This window comes from Fusarium subglutinans, assembly GCF_013396075.1.
Source record: "Fusarium subglutinans strain NRRL 66333 chromosome Unknown NRRL66333_c0000108, whole genome shotgun sequence".
Taxonomy (NCBI): Eukaryota; Fungi; Ascomycota; class Sordariomycetes; order Hypocreales; family Nectriaceae; genus Fusarium; species Fusarium subglutinans.
The window spans coordinates 55,517-79,264 of NW_023502171.1; the positions used below are offsets into that span (position 1 = coordinate 55,517).

Consider the following 23,748-nt stretch of genomic DNA (forward strand, 5'->3'; position numbering starts at 1 on the left):
AAAAACAAGGACCAAGCTAAGATCGCTGACCATCATCAGACAAGCGATGCAACGTCGAGTGGTTACACAGGACGGGACTTGGGGAGCTGCGAGGGGTAAAGCGGCTGATCTTTCATGCCTTGGCCTACAGAGATTTCACTGTTTTGCTTCTCTCGAGACTTTTCTCGTTAGATTGCCGTTGGGAGGGGAGTGTAACACATGGAAGTAAAGTGACACACATGGCAGTAAAGGTATGGTCATGATGCTGAATCGTCGCGGATAGCGGCAGAACGGAACGTGTCCAACCTTCCGAATTCAACGGCAGACACATCTAGATTAGGGAGATACAATACGAGATTAAAAACGCTCGTACCCCATAGTTACAGAGCAGGGAGATAGATATCATGGGAAGCACGGAGCGGCGCCGGGATGCATCATCGGGCCGTTGCTGGTTGACCTTGCGAGGTGTGCAGAGAGGCATTTTACATTGAATGGTGGAAGAAGTTGTTACTGTTTGCTGCTGAATTGCTGAGTGAGTGTTTGAAGCGGGAGAGAGGCGCGGATACTGGGTGAGGACCGTGGACCCGGTGTTGAATAGACACGACACGGGAAGGATTCTGTTGATTGCTTTTTCTAATCCAGAGTCTTTGATTTGATGGAGTGTGATATGTGACTCGGTATGTGATGTGATGTGGATTTAGACTACACACGGGTTGAGTCCATGGAGTCTGTCAGATCGTGGCTTATTTGGATCGCGCTGAGCTAGCGTCACGATGCTTCTGCTAGCTAGCACACGGCATCGGAAGCGACACCCGATGCCTCATTTTCATATGCTACCGAGATATACCTCCTCAGTAGCTCGCTCTTATACACATGTGTCTTGATATACGTCTTCAGCTCAATTGCCGTGTTCACATCGAGAAGGTCAAGCAAAGATCCCCCAGCACATGCTTGCTTGCTTGCTGCATACATAATCATGTGTGTTTGGCCCCGACGATTGGTCATTGGGGGGTGTGTGTTACACGAACCAATTGATAGCTTCGAAGCCTTCGATTTCTGCTGGGCCCGTGCGCACCCACCACCATCACCGCTAGACACTTTTTGAGATTTGGAGGTTTTGATTGCAGTGCTGGGCTGTCGTTTTGATTTTCCTTTGGTAGACTAGAGGCAGATGGTATCTACGGTACTAGACAAAGGGACCTGGCAGTAGTTCGTTCGCTGTAGCGGTCATTGATATCCATTGCGGCCTGCTCTCGTTTAGTCGACAGTCAACCCCCCGCCAAAACCAAAGCCACCTCGTCAAAAATAACAGGGGTCCAGGCACACACAGCTAGTCTCATCGCCACTTTGACAAAGAAAGTGACATTCTTTCAAGCCGTCGAGAAGAAAACTCTGTAGTCAAGTTCCATGCATGAGATATTCCTTCTTTCATTCGACAAAATGCACCCAAAATTGACTTTTTTGCTGTCGTAAACACGGAGAGTTTTTTGTTGCCCATTCGTTAAGCTTCCCGTTCCCGTTCCGCGTACGGCCCGTCTTCCGCGACCAATCTACGCAAGCGATGTGTACTGTTTTCTATCCGCTGGCCGTTTGAGATATACAGTAAATACTACAGTAATTCACAACGCATGCTTGTTTGACAGCTCAAAAAGCAAGTATCGCATCGCATCGTATCATATTTCACCCTCGTTCACTGCGGAGAAGCGGGATTGTGTTCCAGGGCTTGGCTCTTCCTTGGCTCGTTGCTTTGTATTGGCTTGCTCGTTTGCTCCCCACACGATTAGTTAGATCGGGGGGAGAAGGGAAGGGGGGAAAACGGTCATTAATGTGAAGATCGTAAAAGTTAAAATGGTGCAGAGATGAATGTGATTAGATGCCGGGTGAGTGTGTTCCCATAAATGAAGGTTCCATAGAATGAGGCACAGACAGGTACGCCAAGTGATGCGGCACATTTTCATCGTCTGGGCATTCATGCATCTTTCGTACCTGGCCGTATAATGAATGATATACACTCTCATAAAGGCAGATACAATACAAAACAAAACAATTCTATAACGCCTTTCATAAAGGATTCATTATCTGCTTCTAGCATTGGTTGCTCTACGATTACTCTCGTCTCTCGCCCGGTTGAAAGCTAAGCAAATCACCCGACCACGAATCGATCTTGATTCTCTACCTCCACTACGCTCGCTACCGACCTATCTCACCCATCCCATCGTTGTTCTTTTACACCACAAGCGCTCTAGCCGTCATGGTTATAGCCAGACCAGTGGGAAATTTCACTCGCATGCCGTGCCGCACAACGGCGCATTTACTCTTCAATTCATTCACATTCTTCTCTTCAGCTTTCCCTCGTAAAAACTTGCTTGTGACAGAGGTTGGCCATCGTCAGCGGGAGATCGTCGTGGAGTTCTGTTGAAAAGCACCAATCCCTGCTGTCGGTGGAGTCTACAGGTTTACTGTAACGTACTAATCTTTTATAACAGCTAGGTTCAGCTGCAGCGTGTTGATGTATTGTGCTGCCACGAGGGTCTCTCGTCTAGCAGGAAGGTCATTGAGGACTTTTGATACATACCGCTTGTTCTGGATGATGAGAAAAGCTGACGTACCATGGATGGATTAGCCTCTTCAGGTGAAAGGATCATATGTACATACATACACTCACGAGCTTGAGCTTACGTAGGTAGGTTGACATTCTACCCCCTCTTGTATCACATTGATCGTGCTTACAACAATAGTCTTGGCTCAAGTCAAGTCAAGTAGCTTAGCTTAGCTTTTTGCTGTCCAACCCTCCCACAGCAGCACAAGAAAACTACTAGGTTAGTACCTAGCCTCGTCTCTGTATCACCCACACTAACAACCTCCATGGCACCCTCGCTGCAACTCCATTTCCGTCACTACACTCTGCTAGCCGCCCTCACCTCACCTCACCTGTCAACAAACCAAACCTCTGATAGCCTGGTTGATACTTTTGGTCTACGGCGTGCATTATCCAGGCTCAGGTTGCATCGAAGCCAAATAGACTCCCGGGGAATTTAATTCTTAGCGCTAGCTATCTTTTCTTTTTCCCCCTTCCCCTCAGACGATTTTCAATCTCCCTGTCAATCATCAAACCGTTGCTCTTCCGTGCCGCAAAAAACCTACCTACAAACCCCGCGCCGTGTTAACAAGGCCCCCTCTCTCTCGTCAGAAAAGACTCAAAACTTATTACTAGTTAGTGTCCAAGTGTTAAGCTAGGGGTACAGTTCCCGTTAGAACGTGTCGCTCCTCTCACTCAATGCTCACGCTAGGCTAATCGAACCCGCCCGCTCGTGGATTGTCCCTAAATCCCTAGCCCAGGCCTGGCCTGGCCCCGAACCCCTGTCCCAATCCCTGCAGTGACCCCCCAGGGCCTCTTTCGAACCGTGCTGTAACCTACGGCTACCGAGGAAGGGAAAGGGAAAGGGAAAGGGAAAGGGAAGAGGGAAAAAAACATAAGGTACGTGCGTCGGTGTCCGTCTTCTGATCCACAGGGCGTTTGACAGCGCGAGATGGTACCCGTGGGCGATGGAACAGACCACTTTCGCAGGCTCAGGTCGTTTTTTATGTATCAGTATCCGACGGGTGGCTTGTCCGGTTGCTAAGGTACGGATACTGTACTGTACCTTGCTCTAGGTATTCCCTGTCCTGGTCCTGGGGGCCTGGCCTGGCCTGGTAGACGCCCTGTTCTGTTCTGTTCTGTTCTGCTCTGCTCTGCTCTGCTCTCTCCATTAGCTTTTAGCACTACCTAAAAACGCCATCCATCTCCTCCCGTTCCCATCTCCCACCGTCCCGTTCCTCTCTTTTTGATTGAGTGTAATGAGTTGAGTTGATTATCTGCCTGCTTGTCTGCTTGTCTGTCTCTCATATGAGTGAGAGAGTGTGTGAGAGTGTGCCGTTTGAATGACAAGCAAGTCCAGTAAGAGAGGTTCAATTTTCTAGCTGAAAGTGCACCTCTTTTCCCTCGTTCTCTCGTTCGTTCGTTCGTTCGTCCACCAACACCGTTTATCACCTCGCATTGAATCACTCACGTTCTGCCTTGATTTTAACTTGGTTGCTCACTCACCCTCTTATTTCTATTGTTTCCCTCTCTCCTCCTCTCTTTCTCTTTTCTCTCCCTCCCTCCCTCTCTCTCCATGTTCCAGCCTCAACCCACACCTTTCGCCTCCTCCAGCTTCGCGTCCTATGGCCTAGCTTCAGACCTGGACTTTGGCTTTCCCGTGTCTGCTGGAGGTGGAGGTGCTGGCTTCTACAACAACCCGCCGCCTGCACCATCATCACAACTTCCCCAGTCGCATGCACTCCAATCGCGAACACAGCAACAGCAACCGCACCTTGTTCAGCAGCAGCAGCAGCAGCAGCAGCAACAACAAATTCCTCGACAGCAGCAACTCTCTTCTTCCCCCTCTGCAGCCGCGCCATCCATATCCTCGCCCTATTCCTCTTCACAAAACTCCACCTCTAAAGCTTCTTCCTCGCCAACTCTAGCGCAACCGCCGCAAAGTCACCGTCATCATCAGCAGCAGCAGCAGCAGCTTGACATTCTACAGCAGACGCAGTACGCATCACAACCTCCTGTTGTGCTCAAGATGGAGGATCAAGGCCAACACGATATGGCCGCGCAGCAGGCTGCTGCAGAGGATTATCAACCTGTTCTTGAGGTATATCGCACCCATTTAGCCTGGCGCTTCTAGCTCGCGCGTCATTTGCTTGCTTCACGATGTCCGTCGCTAACCTCCGGTCTCGCAGGGTCTCGCAGTAGGGAACAAAGTCTCGAGCGATGTCATCACCCACGAGTATGCCAAAGCCGATCCCGTCTATGTCGAAAAGACAATCGTACGTTTTATTTATTCTTATTCTTTGACTTGTTGCTAACATGGCATGATCTAGTCTCTCCCCCAAACCTACTCACACTTCCGCCCCATTCAGGGCGATGGCAACTGTGGATGGCGAGGTATGTCTACAACTCCCCGCTTCTCATCCCGCGACTCTCTCCGCCTAATTTGAAACATGTTTGGCATGCTTGACGTTACCCTGCTTGCTTACTGCCCATGTCTCGGCGACTCTTGTGACATGTCGAACTTGCGCTAACTTTCTCACCAATAGCAATTGGCTTCAGCTACTTCGAGAAGCTCGTTGAGTCGGGGGACCAGGCCAAGATCGAGGGCGAGGTGGCACGTCTGATGAGCATGAACCATTTGCTGGGCTCTGTTGGTGGCTATCCTTTCTACGACGACTGGTCAGATGAGATGTTTGACTTTTTGCGCGAAGTCGCTCAGAATGTCGCCAACCCTCAGTATGCGCACTCATTGATCCAAGCCAAGTGGAACGACCCTGTCGTGTCGAGTAACATCATTTACTACCTTCGCCTACTTACAGGGACTTACCTCAAGCTCAACTCTGCCAAGTTCGATCCTTTCGTGTCGGATGGAGGTGGTGTTGAAGCTCATTGCCGGCAAGTCGTCGAGATTCCTAATCGCGAGATCGAGCATCTTGGCATGTCCGCCTTGGCCGAAGTCCTCCTCAGACCTGCCAACTTTGTACTTGAGATTGCCTACCTCGACCGCAGTGCAGGTACTCAGGTCAACCAGTACCGTGTGCCCGATGAACTCAACACCCAGGACCCCAGCACACTGGGCCCCATCATCTACCTGCTCTACCGACCCGACCACTACGACATCCTGTACAAAGCACCCACCATGCAGGTGCTCCGTGTCAGCGGCTTCACCCACAACACTAACATCACGACCGACCAAGCGGATCTCGGGCAGTATTCGACCATGAACTTTGATGCGTTGTCTATCATCCCGGGCTTCAGTAACACAATGGGAGGGCTTGCGCAGCTCGCACCACCTCCAGCCAGTTCGGCGCCAGAACAATTCTCGCCTGTGCAACAGAGCCCATGGATGTCATCTTTCGCCGAACCTTTGCCTGCTACGACACCGAGAGTAACGCCACCGCAGCCACCATCCATCATGGCATCTCCTCAGCCCCCAACCCCGCCGGCCTCGATATCGGGAAGTTCTGCGATTGCGCCAAGTCCAGCGATGCTACCTGCGCCTGGCCCAGGACCTCAAAATTCGCTCCCTATGCGAGGCGCTTCAAGCTACCACATCCGATTCAGTCCTGTTCAGCTCGACTACGATGAGGGCAAGAACAGTTTTCCAGAATCGACGTATCAAGTCACGACCAACACGTTTAAGAACAGTATTTGGAACCGAGCTCACTACTGCAACCCCAACTTTCACCCCGAGGAGTGGAATCCCGACGACGAGCACACGGATGGGAGAGTTGGGAATAAACGCAAGCCGAAGAAGGAAGCTGCCTAGTGCGACGACTTTCCACACGAACACGACCAAGGCATTGTCGGATTTACTAGAAACCGACGGCCATGATATTACTAGATGACGGCATTTGAGAACGACGATAAGTCTGGTTTGCGATCAGGACTGGACGATGAAATATGCAATCAGCATTTGGAACGGAAAGACAACGATCAGAATTGAGCAAAGGATATAGGGATATACACGATGCTGGGCCCGGAGTGAAGGGGATTACTCATATGAACGGTTGGGCAGGCTAGCGATGCTTAGTGAGAATCCTTTTTTATTTCTGCATTGTTTAATGGACAAGGATAAGAAGGCGGCGAGTCTGTTTAGTGTGCATGATTATGTTGGTGGGAAGTGAGTTGGAGACGATTGCCTACATCATCATCGATGGTGTCCAGGTCGGAATATGGATCATCACGGAGCGACACGAGAGAAGCCCTTGTTTCTGACAATGGGTATCACGAGCAAGGCCTATGATATGACATGGAAGCACGAGGGAGCCTACGTTGAGCATGGCCCCATGAATAGCACGAGTTTTACGCAAGAGAAGGAATCCTTGAAAGTAATGGGGACCGGACCGGACCGGACCAAGTATTTAGGATACTGGGGATGGGCGGCAATTTGTGGGCTCTTTTCTCGAGCCAGTTTCAAGACAGGCAACAAAAGGAATAAAGGCATATATCCGAAGGAAACTGGGTCTCGGACGACGATGGTCTTGGCTGTCAGGCCAATTGGCATGTCTTCGCAGCACCACGCCTTGTTACAGCGTGTCGTTGCCGCATACTCTGTTCATTACAAGCATGTGTTGTTACAGTGTGTCTTGTGGCATGTATTGTCTACACGTCTACTACCATCATGGATGTCTGGTCGAGCCCTCATTTGTTGCGCCTTGTCAGTTGCGTCATAGCATCGGCGTTCTTCTCTATCAGGTCGCACTTCAACCTTCTATTCCTGCTTCATCTTTTGAGGCTTCTTTTTTATTTTTATTTGGGACATCGTTTTTAGTGTGGAATGGGATCAATCAGTTCTTGGGACTTTATCAAGTGGGTTAGGATCGAGTTTATTGTGGCGAGATGAGTCTTGGGAGCGAGTTGCAATTACTTGCTGCCAAGTATACGTACTTCCGGGTTGTATTGAATAGCATATCTCTGTCTCGGCGAGACGTTGTATCTGGGAATAGCTTAATGCAAGGGACTGTCTCGTCCATTAACTCAGAAGTACATCGAATCACATCACATACATACATACATACATACATACATACATACATTGCCTTATCAGACACAACATGACATGAGATGCAATGGTTCCCTCGAGCCGTTCCGCTACCGCTTCCGCTGTGCCGCACCATGACATGAGATCCACCGAGTCAAAGGAATGCATGACAATTTCGGCAAATCCATTGTCTCAGCTTTTTGATCATCATGATCTCCAAACGAGGCGAGATGCGAACCTGGATGACCCATGTATACAAGGACCTCTTTATGATGATCGATATTTGGAATAGACAGCCACGTTTTTCTTTTGGCCTTGACGTGGTCTAGAACATTGACAAGACAAGGGGGCCACGAGGTTGTCCTTTGGTGGTCCACCCGGGGAGCGGGCTAACAGGGTCCGGTGACATGACGTGCGAAAAGAAATGATATTCTTCAAGGGGGAACAGACCATGTCAGGGTTACATGAGCGTAAAAGAGAGTTCAAGGCGAAGAGGAGATTGAACTACCGGGCAAGGCAACCTCGTGGGAGACAGGCTAGACAGGCCGGGTCTTGGCACGGGATGCCAGAATAAACTCATCACAGGGCTATTCATGTTGATACCAATTTACTTGGAGATTTCTGTCACGGTGTTGTTCTTGATTACAGGGCGGAAAAGAGAGGCCGTACAGGGTCAGGGGGCAAGATGGTGGGAATGAGACAGACATCGCTTAGAGAAGACCAAGAGATTAGCAGAAGGGTTATGTAGAGTTGAGAAAGTTTGTTGGTTCAAGTCATAATCATATCATCAGGATGCGTCATCTCATGCATGCAGACCGCGATTATACCTTTCACCCTAAGCGCCCATCAACCATCCAATCCCGCTGTTGAGATACGGCATCTCAATCTTAGTCCGTGAAAAGGGTCTGAGCCAATGGGGAGCTAGGGTAGCTTAGCTTTTGAGAACGGGCCGCGTCTTTTTTTTTTGGTTTGGTGGTGAAGAAATTGGCCGATGTGTATCGGGTAACCTTAGTTATCCCCAGACTCGCCGACGGTTCTTAACTCCAGAAAGAGGGGTTTAACAAAGAGGGGGCGAAGTGAAGTGTAGTGTAGTGTAGTGGAATGATGACGATGAAAGTGTGGTTTGTGTTTCTATTGTTAAATCGAGGCTTACGGGGACGGCGAAGGCGATGGCTGAAAGGCAAAAAGCAAAGGTAGGTAGGTATTTGGAAGGTTGGACGGCTTCTAGTCGCATTCTGTCCCTAGTTTGAGTCGATATGGCTTGTGTTATTGTGTGGCAGCTGGCTTCGGTAGGATATCGAGGCTAGACTAGCTGTGCTATAGCGGGCATTGTTATAGCTCTAGACTGCCTAAGTAGGTACCTACTAACCTTGTGAAGCTCCTCCACTTTGCAAGGTAGAGAGGTAAGGTAACCACTCTTTTCTCCTCAGACTCCAACCAACACAACACGACACAACCCAACTGAGTGAGGAGTTGTGCTGTGCTGTGACTTCCTGTGCCTATCCGATCCGTATTCGAGCTGATTTAATTCCGTCTCGTCGTCCTTTTCTCTTTTCTCCTCCTCATCCCCTCTCCCTTGATCCCTCTCCCTCTCCCTCTCTCTTCTCTTCTCTTTTCTTTTCTTCTTCTTTCCCACTCTCTTTTTGGCCATGGATGTTCGTAAAAGGCATATTTCCTTGCGCGTTCTCGATACCTTTTTTATATTCCAATATTAATAACAAACCTCACGATATCATCTTCCTTTCTTCTCTTCAAAAGTACATAAAACAGCCGACGGCCCCCAACTTGATCTCGCTTTAATATCCCCTTGTCGATCCTTCCACCGAGCTCGCTCTCTCATCAAATGTCCCGCTACGATCCGGATCGTTCTTCCATCACTGCTTCTTCTGCGACTTCAAAGAGCGATATGGCACAGTCAAACGATGGGCTGCCAAGGATGAATCGCCTTACGGTTGGTGATGTTAGTCCTGCTGAGGACGATGACGATTATAGCGATACGACGTCCAATTACTCGACTATTTCCGAAGACACGCTTCCCCTGATTCGCGAATACGGACATACCTACCACGGCTCTGGCCAGCTTCTCACGCCGAATGATGCTTCTGAGGCGCATCGCTTGACGGTCCAGCACGATCTCTACCAATTGTGTCTCGACGGTAACCTTGCTGATTCGAAACTCCCGTTTGATCAGTTTACTGCCGAGGACCCGATGGAGATACTGGATGTTGGTGCTGGTACGGGAATATGGGCTTGCGACATGGCGAAGCGGTATCCGCAGACCAACATACTCGGTATCGACTTGAGCAGCGCATTGCTACCCGAAGATGTCCCTCCGAACGTCACCTTTGAAATCGCCGACGCTACAGAGACTTGGCCGAACCGTACATACGATTTTATACACATGCGCAGTCTAGCTGGCGGCGGTGTTCGCGATTGGAACGCTCTACTGGCCGAAGCCTACGAGCACCTCAACCCCGGCGGGCAGATCGAAATAGCAGAGATCCGACCGCATTTCTTCGACGCGGACCCCGAGCACGTCGATTCCGAATCAGGAGAAAAAGGCGAAGTCGGCGCAGCCTGCAGAGAGTACGAGAAGATATTCGAGGAGATGTGTGCCAAGCTCGGCATGGACTGCGACCCCATACCCAGAGTCCCTGAAATCTTAAACACCCTGGGAGCCGATCTCGTCCGCGTCCGGGTAGATTGGCTACCGATACAGAATTGGGGAAGTGACCCGGTCACCCAGCGGAAACGCAAAGCCCTGGCGGAAATGGTCGAGTGCGGTAGGTGCCATTTTGCGCTTTTCTGAAACGTCAAGTCACACACGCTAATCTGAGCTGGACCAGGTATAGAGAATTGGACGTTGAGATTATTTGGACTAGGCGGGTGGGAGGAGAAAACGACGCGGGCTTTGCTTGATCGTGTTAGAGCAGAGATCAATGATCCCATGCTGCGTAGTTTGGGGAAAGTGTAAGTTTTTTTATATTGGTGTGCGTGTTTGTGACTAATTTTGATAGGACGTTTGTCACGGCTCGAAAGGAAGTCAGCGGCAAGTAGGTTATTAAGGAATAGGCATAGAGATGTGCATATATTGGAGTTTTTGGGTCATCACGGCGTCAAAGGCATTGTGTCTCGGGCGGATGTCATGAAGAATAGGGAATGGTGCAAACCAATGAGCTCGAGGACAACATCCCATGACGGGAAATGGATACCACATGGAACATACATGGTATGGATTGGGTTATGGAAAGAGATTTGTTGAGGTGATTAAAGTCAGGTTAAGCTACTGGGGACATTTATGACGGATGGAGTAGGATACCAGAGGTCTACGAGCTAAACTACCGTTTTAGCGGTTACAAGCCGGTATAAGTCAACCGGAAGATGTGGAGATGCAAGGTGTCAAAGGTATATTCGTCTTTCAGGATGACTCCCGACACTTGATCATCTCACGTCGTATGCGCTCACTTCACGCATATCTCATACTACAGAGATGCCCACAGTACGCCCCATGTACCCGTACAAAACAGATCAAAAGAGAACAGAACAGAACAACTCCAGATATCCAAATCAAACAGTCTCGATATATCGCTTCATTTCCCTGTGATTTGTCAGTCAAGTTAACTAATAGTGATGCGAAGAGTGGGTACGTACCAATCAGTTACGGCCTCGTCATACAGACGGACCTCATGCTCTCTTGTACCGCCGAAGTGCTCCACGAAATCATCGCCAAATACTTCCCGTGCAATACTGCCCTTCTCCATGAAGCGCGCCGTAGCCTCCTTAAGACTCTTGGCCAATCTCTCACCCGGATCAGCGTCACCACCGACATCCTGGCCCATCGCAAGCGGAGGCGTAGGAATCTCGAGTTTCTTCTCGACACCGCGCCATCCACAGCCGAGAATGGCTGCGAGGACGAAGTGGGGGTTTGTGTCTGCGCCGGGAACTCGGACTTCGAAGCGTGTTGCTGAGGGTTTGGGTGTGATTAGACGGATTGATGCAGCGCGGTGCTCTAAGCCCCATGATACTGTGACTGGGGCCCAGAAGTTCTCGACGAGGCGCTTGTAGGAGTTGATGGTTGGTGCGAGAAGGGGCATGATGTCAGGAAGACCGACGAGAAGACCAGCGAGGAAATGACGTCCCATATCAGAAAGGTTCTCAATATCACTCCACTTGGCATTCTCATCCTTAGTCTCCCTCGCAAACAAATTTTTGCCGTCCTTATCAACGATCGAAACATGCATATGCCCGCTATTTCCAGGCAGGCCCTGTTTCGGCTTGGCCATGAAGCACGGGGTGATGCCGTACTTTGTGCTTACGCTCTTGACGACGTATTTGAACAGCGCCGCACGGTCAGCCATCTGCGCGATCTCGCCGAACTCGAGAGCGGCCTCGAAGACGCCCGGCCCGGACTCGGTGTGCCAGCCCTCGATGTCGCAGGAGAACTTGGCGCATGTGTTGAAGACGTCGTAGTAGTATTCTTGGTTGTGGACGGGGCGGGTGAGAGAGTAGCCGAACATTCCTTCAGTCAGGGAGGGGAGTTGGTGAGGGGGGTTTTGTTGGAGGTATGCGGCTGGGGAGGAGGATGAAGGGTCGGGGGATTTGAATTGGTAGAATTCATATTCAGCTTCGATGGTTAGTACAAAACTTCAAGTTTATCAGTGAAGAGGAAAACGTACCGCCTGCCATGGCACCATAACCATGCTCCTTGAGCTTCTCAAGCTGCGTCTTAACCAGACCTCTGGGACAAGCACAAATAGGCTTCTTGGTTTCAGGATCCAAAAAGTCCACCAAAAACAGGGGAACATCATCCTCCCATGGAATTCTCCTAAAGGTAGAAAGATCTGGAATAGCGAGAAGATCATGGTATCCATTCTCAGCATTTGAGATCTTGAGCTCGCGGATATATGTGCGATCGTGCATATCCCAGCCAAAAATGACGGAGCAGAAGCCAAAGCCGGCTTCAGCAACAGAGAGGAACTTTTTCTTGGATACCAGCTTGCCGCGCAGGATGCCGTCGACGTCTACGCCTGCGAGCTTGACCATGTTGTCATTTTGGAGGAGCTGGGGGAGGGAGTCGACGGTGATGGATTTAGGGTCTGGAGAAGCCATGGTGAAGGATGTTAGATGATGTGAAGAGGTGATGAAGCTGCAACGATAGAATAAATGCGCGGTATGTTTATGTTATAACCAAAAAAGATATTCCTCGGGGTTATACAGTTCAACAACGGTGGAGTTTGAGCTCAAGTTCAAGCCGTTGGAAAGATGCGCGCGGTCCAAGAAGATCAACAATGATGAATGCGGGGAGGACAGCAGCCAAGATAGTAGAGCGATACAGTAGTATTTGAGATTACCTACTAGGTACTAATAGAAAGAGGGGGAGTGAGACAAGTAAAGGATAAACAGGTTTGTATCAGGCCTTGGAAGCATGCAGCGCGGCTACGATAAGACGAATGCGACGATAAGACAGCCAATGCTTCAGTGACGTAGACGGAGCGGGAAAAAGAGTGGGGAGCTGTGATGTTCGGTGCGCGATGCAGGGCTAGGACCGATTGAGCGAGGGAAGCGGGGGGCTTATCTGGGCAGGTTTTAGTGGGTGCAGGGTTTGGAATAGCTTCATTGCCGCGCTGAAAGTGTCGTGAACCAACCCCGCGATCTAGATTGAAGCTTTGGCCAAGGGACAGGAAGATAACATGGGGTAAGATTAGTTTCACGATATGGAACGGATAACTCGGGCGGTTCGCCAACTGCCGCGTTCCGATATTCTTCAAGTTATCTTCTCAGCCGTCAATCCAGAGGTGTAACCGCGCCTTGTGCGCCCTGAGGATTCAAGGTAACCGCGTGTTGATATGTTGGGAGAGTGAGATAGGGAACCGCTGTGTTTTGACCTCGGAGTTTGATGTTCTCGTGACCTGAACTTGGAAGAGCCGACATCGCTAGTGGCAGGGGTGTTGTGTGGCACAGCTGCAAGCTTGAGATCTGACATACCGAGAAAAGACCCTGGATCTGACATTTGTGATAATGTTATATGAGCATCGGCAGCTGAGATTGTGATGTTGAGGTTGGGATTATAGGCTATGGCTGTGTCTAATTGACTGGATCAGATGAACAATGTCTGATAGAGCTAGAATTAATGTAAGACGGCATTGAACTCAACACATTTGTTATCGTCTTGAAGCTCATGCATCTCTATCAACATCATATCCTCACTGATAAGCTCACCTCAGCCATCACGACACGACCCATACAGTTCCAAACCACTAATACTGTACCCACCAACTGTACCTTGATATAATAATAGCCGCGATGTCAGCCTCCACTACCCAAAACCCACTGCAACCGCCAACCGCCCTCGCTCGTCCGTTCTCGGAATCATGACCATCTCCACGATCTTTCCCATGACTGGCCCACGACAATCAGACGACCTTGCTCTAGCTCTACCGCCCTTTTTCCATTCCAGCTTATCGGAGCTTCCAGACGCTTTCGATAAGACGGAGAGGGAAGCTTAAAGAATAAAGTAGGGACTGCCCCTCATTGTGTCACCCATATCAAATCCTATATATTTTTCACAAGATACCCACCACTTCACTTACCATTCTTTCTTCATACAACGATTCTTGTCTCTTAACAGTCTTCGTCTTTTCTTCAAAACTTACGTTACATATTCACAATGGGTCGTCTCTCTGGAAAGAACGCTGTCATCACTGGCGCTGGCGGGTATGTTTTCTTTGTCTTGTTGTGCTGCATGACACGATACTGACCATCGCAGTGGCATTGGTCTTGAGACCTCCATTCTCTTCGCCAAGGAGGGTGCTTCCATCCTCATGTCCGACATCTCCCAACCTGCTCTCGAAAAGGCCGCCGCAAAGGTCAAGCAGCTCGTCCCCGATGCTCCCCGCGTCGAGATCCTCGTACGTCCCAACGCCCTCCCCCCAACCACACCAACAGCAGTAACTGACTCGTAACAGAAAGTCGACGTCTCCAAGGAATCAGAGGTCCAGGCCATGATCGAATCCCTCGACTCCTGGGGCGGCATCGATGTCCTCTTCAACAACGCCGGCATCATGCACGCCCAGGACGACGACGCCGTCAACACCCCCGAGAACATCTGGGACCTCACCCAGAACATCAACGTCAAGGGCGTCTGGTTCGGCTGCAAGCACGCCGTCCTCTCGCTGCGCCGCAACAAGAAGACAAAGGCCTCCATCATCAACACCGCATCCGTCGTCGCCCTCGTCGGCGCCGCGACTCCCCAGCTCGCATACACCGCCAGCAAGGGCGCTGTCCTCGCGCTCACCCGCGAACTCGCCATGGTGCACGCCCGCGAGGGCTTCAGGTTCAACAACCTTTGCCCTGCGCCGCTCAACACACCGCTCCTGCAGGACTGGCTTGGTGATGATAAGGAGAAGCGCCATAGACGTGAGGTTCACTTCCCTATGGGGCGGTTTGGTGAGGCTGTTGAGCAGGCACAGGCTGTTTTGTTCTTGGCCAGCGATGAGTCGAGCTTTGTCAATGGGCATGATTTTGCGGTTGATGGTGGTATGACCAAGTGCTATGTTACTGCTGAGGGACCTGCGCATCCTCCTCCTGAGAACAATGCTACCAAGGACTCGTTGTAAGGATGAAGAAAGTTGAATGATTTAGCTGGGATATCTGTAGTAACGATTAGTATGATTCAATAATGAAAGAAATTGTCACATCACAATCAGTAATCGTGCCGACAGTCACTTGCGAGGATGAACCTGGCTGGTCATATACAATATCATTTGTAAAGTATTCATCAATATAAAAAAAATACCCAAACTCCGGTTCATGCTTTTCCTTCTCTTAGCCTCCCTCTAATGGAACTGTCCCTCAGTGTTTCCCTCTCCCATACTCTTGCTGCTTGAGCTTCCACTCTGGATAGCACCCAGAATGCCATCAATGTAGCTTGCGCCACTCCACTTCTGATGCGTCAAAACATCACACTTGAGATCCTTCTCGCGGCGTTGCACGATATCAACATACGCCTTCATACCGTCCTTCTTGAACTCGCGCGACAGCTCAGTCGTGATTGTAGCGTTGGAGTGCAGACCAGCGAGGGAAATGAGCTGAAGAACGAAGCCTTCACGGGCAATATCCCAGATGAATGACTTGAGGGTCTCATCAGTGAAACCGTGGGCCATCCAGTTGAATGAGGGAGAAAGGTTGTACACAAGTCCCTTTCCGGGGTTGACCTCGCGAACAGCGCGGCCTAGCTTGGTAGCTACTTCAACGTTGGGATCACCCGTCTCAACCCAGAGAAGGTCCGCGTAGGGGCTGAATGCAAGAGCGCGCTTGGTAGCCGCCTGCATACCAGCGCGGTAGTGGTAGAAACCTTCCCGGGTACGGGGGACGTCCCAGTTGAAGTAGACAGGCTCCTTGGTGTACTTATTTGCCAAGCCGCGACGGCGGGAGATACCCATGTCATGGTCCTTCTCAGTCTCGGCGAGATACTCGTCGATCTTGCCTTGTGAAACGCCCTCTTTCTTCATGTGTGCGACAGCAGCTTCATCAAAGGTGACGAGCTTGGTGTTCTTGACCCACTGAGCTTCAAAAGCATCGATCTCAGCGCCAACAGCACCCTTGGCCTCCATAGCCTGGATGGTCTCGGCGAGAGGTTCAATGGAAGGGTCCGAAACACCGAGGATGAACTCGTGGTCGCGAACGTCAATAGCAGACGAGAGAAGCTTGCCCGACTCAGAGTCTGTTCGAGCAATGACGAGGTTCTCACAGCCCATGACATCCCACTGGAAGCGTGTAGCAACAAGGCGGTTGATATGCTCTCCGATAGGAACGAGAACCTTGCCCGCCAAATGACCACACTTCTTTCCACCATGGAGCTGATCCTCAAAGTGAACAGCCGCAGCACCATTCTCGGCGAACAGCTTAGCGAGCTTAAGAACAGCAGACAGACCACCATGGCCAGTATCACCGTCTGCAATGATAGGGCGGAGGTAGTCAACGTATGGTGTCTTTGTGCGCTCCTCGGCAGTCATCTTGCGACGAAGATCCCACTGCTTGCGATCGTGCATGTTCTGCGCCTTGGCTAGACGCTGGACTTGGTTGGGAACGGTGTTGTAGGGGTAGTCGCCGAAGTCGGGGGATACCTCGTTGGTAGAGGTCAAGAGGGAGGAACAGGCCCAGCCTGAGATGTAGAGGACTTCTTGGTGAGGAGCTTGTTGGGTCATTTGAACAGGATCGATTGCGCCCACTATAGACCGTTAGCCGTGCACTTCTTAAGTGTCGTAGGAGACTTACTGGTATGAATAGGCTCGCCCTTTGCCACGCGCTCTTTGATCAGATTAAACAGCTTCTGCGCCATGACAGAGCTAGGATACTGAACCTTCTGCGTGCCCCTCTTGGTCGCAACGTCCTCTGCGCTATACGGCCTCTTGATACCCTGATATCTCGGCGACGCCCACCACGCCTCAATCTCCTTCACGGTAGCTTCATACAGCCGGTCCTCCGCCTCGCCGGCCTTTTGCGACTCTGGCAGAAGCTGGAATGCATCGGCGGGTTGTGTAGCGTGGGTGCTGAGCTGCGACATCTTTGCGACGGGGGTGGTGGACATGGCGCGGATGGCGAGGAGGGGCGCTACGCTTCGGGGCTTGGAAGCGGAGAGGAGGCGCTGGGGAGCTCGGGATGATATTCTGCGCAACATTTTGGGTGTTGTTGTGAGGATGTGAGAGGGAGGAAGAGAGAAAGATGTGAAGAAAGAGGTGGTGGTGGTGGATAGATCGGGAATAACGGAGTGGATGAATAATAAAGTCGAGCACTTGCGGATGATGATCTGAAGCCCGTGATAGCTACAAGACCAGCCAGCGCCCACGACAAGAGATGAAAAGATCAAATCCAGGCAATAATAATTTCCTTATACATGAAAGGGCTGTTTCTCTAGACTCTCTGATTTATTTATTGATCAAACTGCTGAGCCATCATGACAAGAATAAAATCCCAACTCGATGACCGACCGGTTACCGACCAACAGCTTTGTAACCGAGCAGACCAAAATGACAAGGCCCTTATAAATGCTTGACAAAAAAAGCAGCTTACAAGTTGGAGACGCATCGCAAGCTAGGGGAGGAAAGAAAACACAGGACCTTGACCCTAAGCAATAAAAATATTTAGGTAAATCTAGCCTAAGCTTAGGGAGCTCTTTACTAAATTTATTTTGACACCCTATATCAAGGTCTGGTGTTTTCTTGCTCCCTGAGGGCATGTCAGCAAAGCCTTGGTTAAAGAGAAGCATTGCCGACGAATTGACCAATGGGTGAGCTTGTACGGCAAACAGTCGTGAAGCTGATTGGCTGAGATGCATGTTTGAGCCGTGGCATTCAGGTCGGTTCATGGCGGGTTTCCTCGGTTGGAGTCGCCATGATAACCGTGGGATTGGCTTCTGACCCTTTGAAAGAGAAGAGAAGAAAAATTAAGTCATTGAATACTGAATGGGGGGTCTACTATACTTACTAGATTCCTGATGTATCTGTTCTACTAATCTATATTTATATATACTGCTATGTTTGTAGATACTGGCTGTCGTCTTCTCCGCACTCACTGCGTCATAACAGTTCTGCTCAACCCCGCATGACAAAATAAACGTGCAAACCACCGTCAACAGCTCTCGTTGGATGCCCCCGCTCCCCCGGCTGTTACCCCAGATTCAACCAAAGGCACCCCCACCTACCGCTTCAGCTCGTTTACCACTGGGAACCCTCGGCCCAACTCCCTCCTCATACTTGATCTCTTCTACTCTTCATATTTGGTCTTCCTCTTATTTTTTTTTCTTTCTTTCCTTACTCCAATCCTCTCTGTACCCCTCGTCACACATCACAATGGCTCTCAACTTGACATCCTCCCGCAGGGCTCTGGGCTCCCTCAAGGTAAGCTATATACATAACTTACATGTGATCAAAAGCTCACACGCTTCACAGCCCCTCACCCGTGCCGCTTTCTCAGGTGTCCGCGGCTATGCCACCGCAGAGCCTGATCTCAAGGCCACTCTGCGCGAGGCCATCCCCGCCAAGCGCGAGCTCCTCAAGAAGGTCAAGGCGCACTCCAACAAGGTCCTCGGCGAGGTCAAGGTCGAGAACACCCTCGGTGGCATGCGCGGCCTCAAGGCCATGGTCTGGGAGGGTTCGGTCCTCGATGCCAACGAGGGCATTCGCTTCCACGGCCGCACCATCAAGGATTGCCAAAAGGAGCTCCCCAAGGGAAAGACGGGAACTGAGATGCTCCCCGAAGCCATGTTCTGGCTCCTCCTCACCGGCCAGGTCCCCTCTGTGAACCAGGTCCGCACATTCTCCCGCGAACTCGCAGAGAAGGCGCAGATTCCAGAGTTCATCTCAAAGATGCTTGATGACTTCCCTAAGGATCTGCATCCCATGACACAGTTCGCCATGGCTGTTTCTGCGCTCAACTACGAGTCCAAGTTTGCCAAGGCTTATGAGCAGGGTCTTAACAAGGCTGATTACTGGGAGCCTACCTTTGACGATTGTATTTCGTTGTTGGCTAAGCTTCCTACCATTGCTGCCAAGATCTACCAGAATGCTTACCGCGGTGGTGGCGCTCTGCCAGCTGAGGTCGATCTTGAGCAGGATTGGTCGTACAACTTTGCTGCTATGCTTGGAAAGGGTGGAAAGGAGAATGAGAACTTTCAGGATCTTCTGAGACTCTATCTCGCTCTTCACGGCGATCACGAGGGTGGTAACGTCTCTGCTCACGCCACTCACTTGGTTGGAAGTGCTCTATCGGATCCTTTCCTGTCTTACAGTGCTGGTCTCCAGGGTCTCGCTGGACCTCTTCACGGGTAAGCTTCTCTCTCTCGCCAATCGTGAATACTTACTAACATATCTCAGTCTCGCTGCCCAGGAGGTTCTCCGATGGATCATCCAGATGAAGGAAGCCATCCCCGCCAACTACACCGAGCAAGACGTCAACGACTATCTCTGGTCGACCCTCAACTCCGGCCGCGTTGTCCCCGGCTACGGTCACGCCGTCCTCCGCAAGCCCGACCCCCGCTTCGAAGCCCTGATGGACTACGCCGCCGCACGCCCCGAGATTGCCAACGACCCCGTCTTCCAGCTCGTCGAGAAGAACAGCCGCATCGCCCCCGAGGTCCTCAAGAAGCACGGCAAGACCAAGAACCCCTACCCCAACGTCGACAGCTCCTCCGGCGTCCTGTTCCACCACTATGGCTTCCACGAGACGCTGTACTACACTGCCACATTTGGTGTGTCTCGTGGTCTTGGACCTCTGGCTCAGTTGATCTGGGACCGGGCTCTGGGTCTGCCTATCGAGAGACCTAAGAGCATTAACCTTGAGGGCATTCTTAAGCAGGTCGAGGGTCAATAAAAGCAGAGATACCCAAAGAAAAAGGTGGAATGATCATATAAGGTCTTTGAATGTATATAGCGTCGTGACAGAGTAGCCTATGATTGACGATTTGTTTGACCAACTCTTTTCTTCAAATTGCGATGTAAATGTGAATCGTATGTCTCATTAGTCTAATTCTCACTGCTCTCTTCACTCTTCTAGTCTCTGTCCTCCAGTATCTGTCTATGCCAACACCTTTTCTAAGTGATCAAAGTACAAGTCATCCCTCAACGCCTTGCCATTAACAAGTCCCTCATATGGAAACGGACTCTTCTCCCCCGTCTTTACATACCCCCGTCTAACATACCACTCAATCAGCTCCTTTCTCGTCCAGATAACCCACATCGTCATGATCTTCGTTCCCCAATTCCTAACCGCATAATTCTCCGCATGGGCAAGCACCTGCTTTCCAATACCGCCAGCCTGAAGTTTCGGCGACACGGCGAAGAGGCCAAAGTAAGCGCGCTCAGAGTCTTTCTGAACAACTTCACAGCATGCCACGAGACGGGGATCGCTGTCGCCTTCTGGTGTTGATGTTCCGGACGATGAGGGGGAGGAAGTGAATGCGAGGATGACTGCGCCGTTTGGGTCTGTGATTTTGGCGAGGAGATCTGTAGGGGATATGCGCTCGTCCTCAAGGAGGTCTGCTTCTGTTGTCCAGCCTGCGCGGGAGTCGGGGCCGCGGTAGGCGGACATCACGAGGGCGCGGAGAGGCGTTACGTCCTGTGGTGTTGCGGGGCGGAAAGTGAGAGACATTGTGAGCGAGTGTGAGTGTGAGTTGTGAATAGCTTCAGTTGGGGTGAGATGAGATGGTGTCGCACGCTCGCAGCTTCGAGAGAAAACGACACTTCAGCTGAGATGAAGAATATGGCTAATGAGGCGACAATTGGCAAAGAATGCTTGCTTGCTTTAATTGAGGGCTAAAAGAGTTGTATGAGGTTGAGAGAACAAGTTGTCGAGATCAACTGGACTTGTCGAAATATTTAAAATATTTAGCTCCGATGCAGGAGAACTCTTTTCTGTCACAGTCTTCAAGCTGCATCGGCAGTTTGCGACGGTCTCTGTCGCATACGCCCTAGAAACGACTCAATTGACATTTTGCCATCCAACGTCAAATCATGCATCGTTTAACTTGAACAAAACGGGAATCCATGTGGATCACGAACTATCCCGTTTTGTTAATTCTATACGACAGCCCTACGGCATCTGTCTTGGTGATGGACTTGTATGGATCATCCGTTCAATACCACGTCGACCATGATTATCAATCTGAACCGATCGCGGAGATTTAATAATAAAGTTCAGTAACTTTACAATGCATCTCAATTGATCAACGCCAAACCTGCTATAAATATCCCTGTTCCTGTGTAGGTTTTCTACAGTGTATATAACTTGAACCAAACAAAGTGTGTATATGCCATTACAAAAAAAGAGAAAATAAGAAATATCTGGGGGAAAAAGAAGAACACATCCCTATGTTTTTGAACCCGTCGTCTACTCTAAGCAGCATCCTGAGCTGGAACCTTTGAGTACTTGGCAGCGCTGTACTCGAAACCCTGGTTCGTTGTATCCTCACCGGCACGGTACGACATGAGATCGTGGTTCTCGGCAGCGGCCTTGTCATCGGCCATCTTGGCCTCGCTGGCACCCGCGGCGCGTTGACGCCAGAAGTAGAAGCCTAGGGCTCCGAGACCGATGGCTGCGGCGCCGATGCCGCCGGCGTAGATTCCTGTCTTTGTGCCGGCGGGGAGGGCTTCCCATTTCTCGGAGGTGGTCTTCTCGGGTTCTTTGTAGAGAGCTTCGTAGGCGGTTGAGTTGCCCCTGTTGGTGGTTAGTATGAGTTGCACTGTCGTAGGTCGAGGGATGGGGAGGGGCTTACTTGACGATGTCGATGCTCTCCCAGCTGCCAGACTTGTCGCCGTAGACGTACTCCTTTCCGGTGCTGGCGTCTTCGACGTAAACGCTCTTGACGTGCATGGTATAAGGACCCTTGCCATAGTCGGTATCTGTAAATTGTCAGCATAACTCAGTGTCTTCAGAGACACGCAACTTACCACCACCGGCCCATTGGCGAGTTCCCTCAGGCATTGTAGGATCACCAGCAGCCCAGATTCCAATACTCAGTCTCATGGGTGTCTGAGGATAGCTATCAATATCATCCTTGGCAACAACCGTTCGCACATTCTCTCCATCAATGTACCACTTCAACTCGTCCTTCGTCCACGTCGTCGTATAGTTATGGTAATCCTCCTGCATACCACCCTTGACATAGTGCCACCCCGCCTTGGTAAAGTCCTCAACACCCTTTCCGTAGTAGTTCGTCGAAGCATGGGTGTCATTCGCGCCCAGGATCTCCCAGTCGACCTCATCCAGATCGTCGCTCAGCCACATCATGGAGCTGACGATTCCAACACCGGGAGCAGCCTTCATGAGGAGTTCGGTGCGGCCAAAGAAGAAATAGAAGGCGGTGCGCAGAGTAGGCGAGTCGCCCTGCTTGGCGACGGTAAAGGCAGCGCCGTCGTTCTCATCGTAGGTGACGCGTCCGACGTGGTTGTCCCAGTGGTCGCTGGAGGGCGTGTCGTTGAAGTGCCAGAGATGGCTTGTTCCGAAAGCCGGGTTGGGTTTGCAGTCTGTTTCGTTGAGAGGGTTGCAGTCCGTGGTTGTCTGAGCAGCCGCGAGGCCGAAGATGGCGGCCGCGGGAAGAATGTATCGCGAAAGCATGATGATTTGATCCCGAGTTTCAGTGTCTATCGAATGAAAAAGAGAGGGTAAAAATGAATGAGATTGAAAAAGTGAGTCGAGTCTGTCGAGATCAAAGGAGTGAATGGGTGATGAAACGAATGAAACACCCAAGGATCAAGCAATATGAGATAGACAGACAGACAAGGAAAGAAGAACAACTCAAAAGGAAAAGAGTAACTTGTTGATCTACCTACTCAAAGAGCATGCATGAAATAACGAGAGAGAAAAAAGGAAAATGGAGAGAGAGAGAATAAAAGCGGCAAACGGCAGAAAAGGAGACAAAAGAGCACCAGTCCAGTACCGAGGACCCATTCTCGCAGGTTGGGCCAGGCCAAGCATGACAGGGCTCTCAGGAGGCCATCGCCAAAACCTCTAGATCGAACGGGCCTTGAATTAATTTCAGACCACTCAGAAGGCCTGTAAGTTATCCAAACTGCGCCGGCGTGTCACCTACTGCACAAGGGGACATGCGACGCGCCAAGACCTGGGCGGGAAGGGCTTTTTTTTTTACAAGGGTTCTATCAGTGTGTTCATGGCTTCTTTGCTGAAATTAGAACCAGGATATAGGACGGGCTAACGAATTGGCATATCCACTTGAGGATCTTGGCTGAATCGAAATTTAAATCCAGAGAGAAAAGAAAGAAGAAGCTGTCGCTAAATTTGAACATGGCATGGCATGGCAAATGGAACAGTGAGTGAGTGAGTGTAGATCGACAGGGGGAAAGGGGGGCGGGAAGTGGGATTCTTTTTAATTATTGGCGCTTGGTGAACGAACGAGCATGCAAGATCTGGAAATTGGGACTAGACTACGGAGTAGACTAACTAACTAATGCAGCGGGAGGCTCTGCATATTCGGGTTTAAACTTTTTGAATTCATGTTAACCATAACATAGTCAAAGGATAACTCAATTTGCACTCATTCTCGCAACGTTCGCTCCGAACATCAAGTTCATGTCATGTTTCTCAAGTTTTGGATACATTAATCTTTGATCCTTGCATTGCGATGACACTACCCCATTGCGACGGCAAGGGTCGTGTGGTCAGTCATTTATCTTGGGCTATACATAGCCCACCC

The 23,748-nt window shown here is 50.5% G+C and overlaps 8 protein-coding genes across 8 annotated transcripts; 4 read left to right on the forward strand and 4 right to left on the reverse strand.

Moving 5' to 3' along the window:
• Nucleotides 1–4,133: 4,133 nt before the first annotated feature.
• FSUBG_8103 (ubiquitin thioesterase otubain) lies at nt 4,134–6,326 on the forward strand (the record flags this gene model as incomplete). The annotated part of the gene is made up of 4 exons (XM_036686478.1): nt 4,134–4,658; nt 4,747–4,833; nt 4,888–4,951; nt 5,104–6,326. The coding sequence occupies 4 exons, from the start codon at nt 4,134–4,136 to the stop codon at nt 6,324–6,326; spliced, it is 1,899 nt and encodes a 632-aa protein (XP_036536372.1).
• A 3,058-nt stretch (nt 6,327–9,384) lies between these two features.
• FSUBG_8104 (trans-aconitate 2-methyltransferase) lies at nt 9,385–10,598 on the forward strand (the record flags this gene model as incomplete). Its single annotated transcript, XM_036686479.1, has 3 exons — nt 9,385–10,324; nt 10,394–10,511; nt 10,559–10,598. 3 exons carry the CDS (start codon nt 9,385–9,387, stop codon nt 10,596–10,598), a joined length of 1,098 nt encoding a protein of 365 aa, XP_036536373.1.
• Nucleotides 10,599–11,108: 510 nt separating this feature from the next.
• FSUBG_8105 (glutamine synthetase) lies at nt 11,109–12,650 on the reverse strand (the record flags this gene model as incomplete). The annotated part of the gene is made up of 3 exons (XM_036686480.1): nt 11,109–11,139; nt 11,193–12,165; nt 12,218–12,650. The coding sequence occupies 3 exons, from the start codon at nt 12,648–12,650 to the stop codon at nt 11,109–11,111; spliced, it is 1,437 nt and encodes a 478-aa protein (XP_036536374.1).
• A 1,558-nt stretch (nt 12,651–14,208) lies between these two features.
• FSUBG_8106 (glucose 1-dehydrogenase) lies at nt 14,209–15,157 on the forward strand (the record flags this gene model as incomplete). Its single annotated transcript, XM_036686481.1, has 3 exons — nt 14,209–14,255; nt 14,308–14,449; nt 14,507–15,157. The coding sequence occupies 3 exons, from the start codon at nt 14,209–14,211 to the stop codon at nt 15,155–15,157; spliced, it is 840 nt and encodes a 279-aa protein (XP_036536375.1).
• Nucleotides 15,158–15,376: 219 nt separating this feature from the next.
• Nucleotides 15,377–17,220, reverse strand: FSUBG_8107 (isocitrate lyase; the record flags this gene model as incomplete). Its single annotated transcript, XM_036686482.1, has 2 exons — nt 15,377–16,770; nt 16,818–17,220. The coding sequence occupies 2 exons, from the start codon at nt 17,218–17,220 to the stop codon at nt 15,377–15,379; spliced, it is 1,797 nt and encodes a 598-aa protein (XP_036536376.1).
• A 1,171-nt stretch (nt 17,221–18,391) lies between these two features.
• Nucleotides 18,392–19,910, forward strand: FSUBG_8108 (citrate synthase 2; the record flags this gene model as incomplete). The annotated part of the gene is made up of 3 exons (XM_036686483.1): nt 18,392–18,439; nt 18,491–19,365; nt 19,415–19,910. 3 exons carry the CDS (start codon nt 18,392–18,394, stop codon nt 19,908–19,910), a joined length of 1,419 nt encoding a protein of 472 aa, XP_036536377.1.
• A 204-nt stretch (nt 19,911–20,114) lies between these two features.
• FSUBG_8109 (murein transglycosylase) lies at nt 20,115–20,687 on the reverse strand (the record flags this gene model as incomplete). The annotated part of the gene is made up of 1 exon (XM_036686484.1): nt 20,115–20,687. One exon carries the CDS (start codon nt 20,685–20,687, stop codon nt 20,115–20,117), a length of 573 nt encoding a protein of 190 aa, XP_036536378.1.
• A 743-nt stretch (nt 20,688–21,430) lies between these two features.
• FSUBG_8110 (glycosyl hydrolase family 16) lies at nt 21,431–22,652 on the reverse strand (the record flags this gene model as incomplete). The annotated part of the gene is made up of 3 exons (XM_036686486.1): nt 21,431–21,752; nt 21,811–21,937; nt 21,986–22,652. 3 exons carry the CDS (start codon nt 22,650–22,652, stop codon nt 21,431–21,433), a joined length of 1,116 nt encoding a protein of 371 aa, XP_036536379.1.
• Between the last annotated feature and the right edge of the window lie 1,096 nt (nt 22,653–23,748).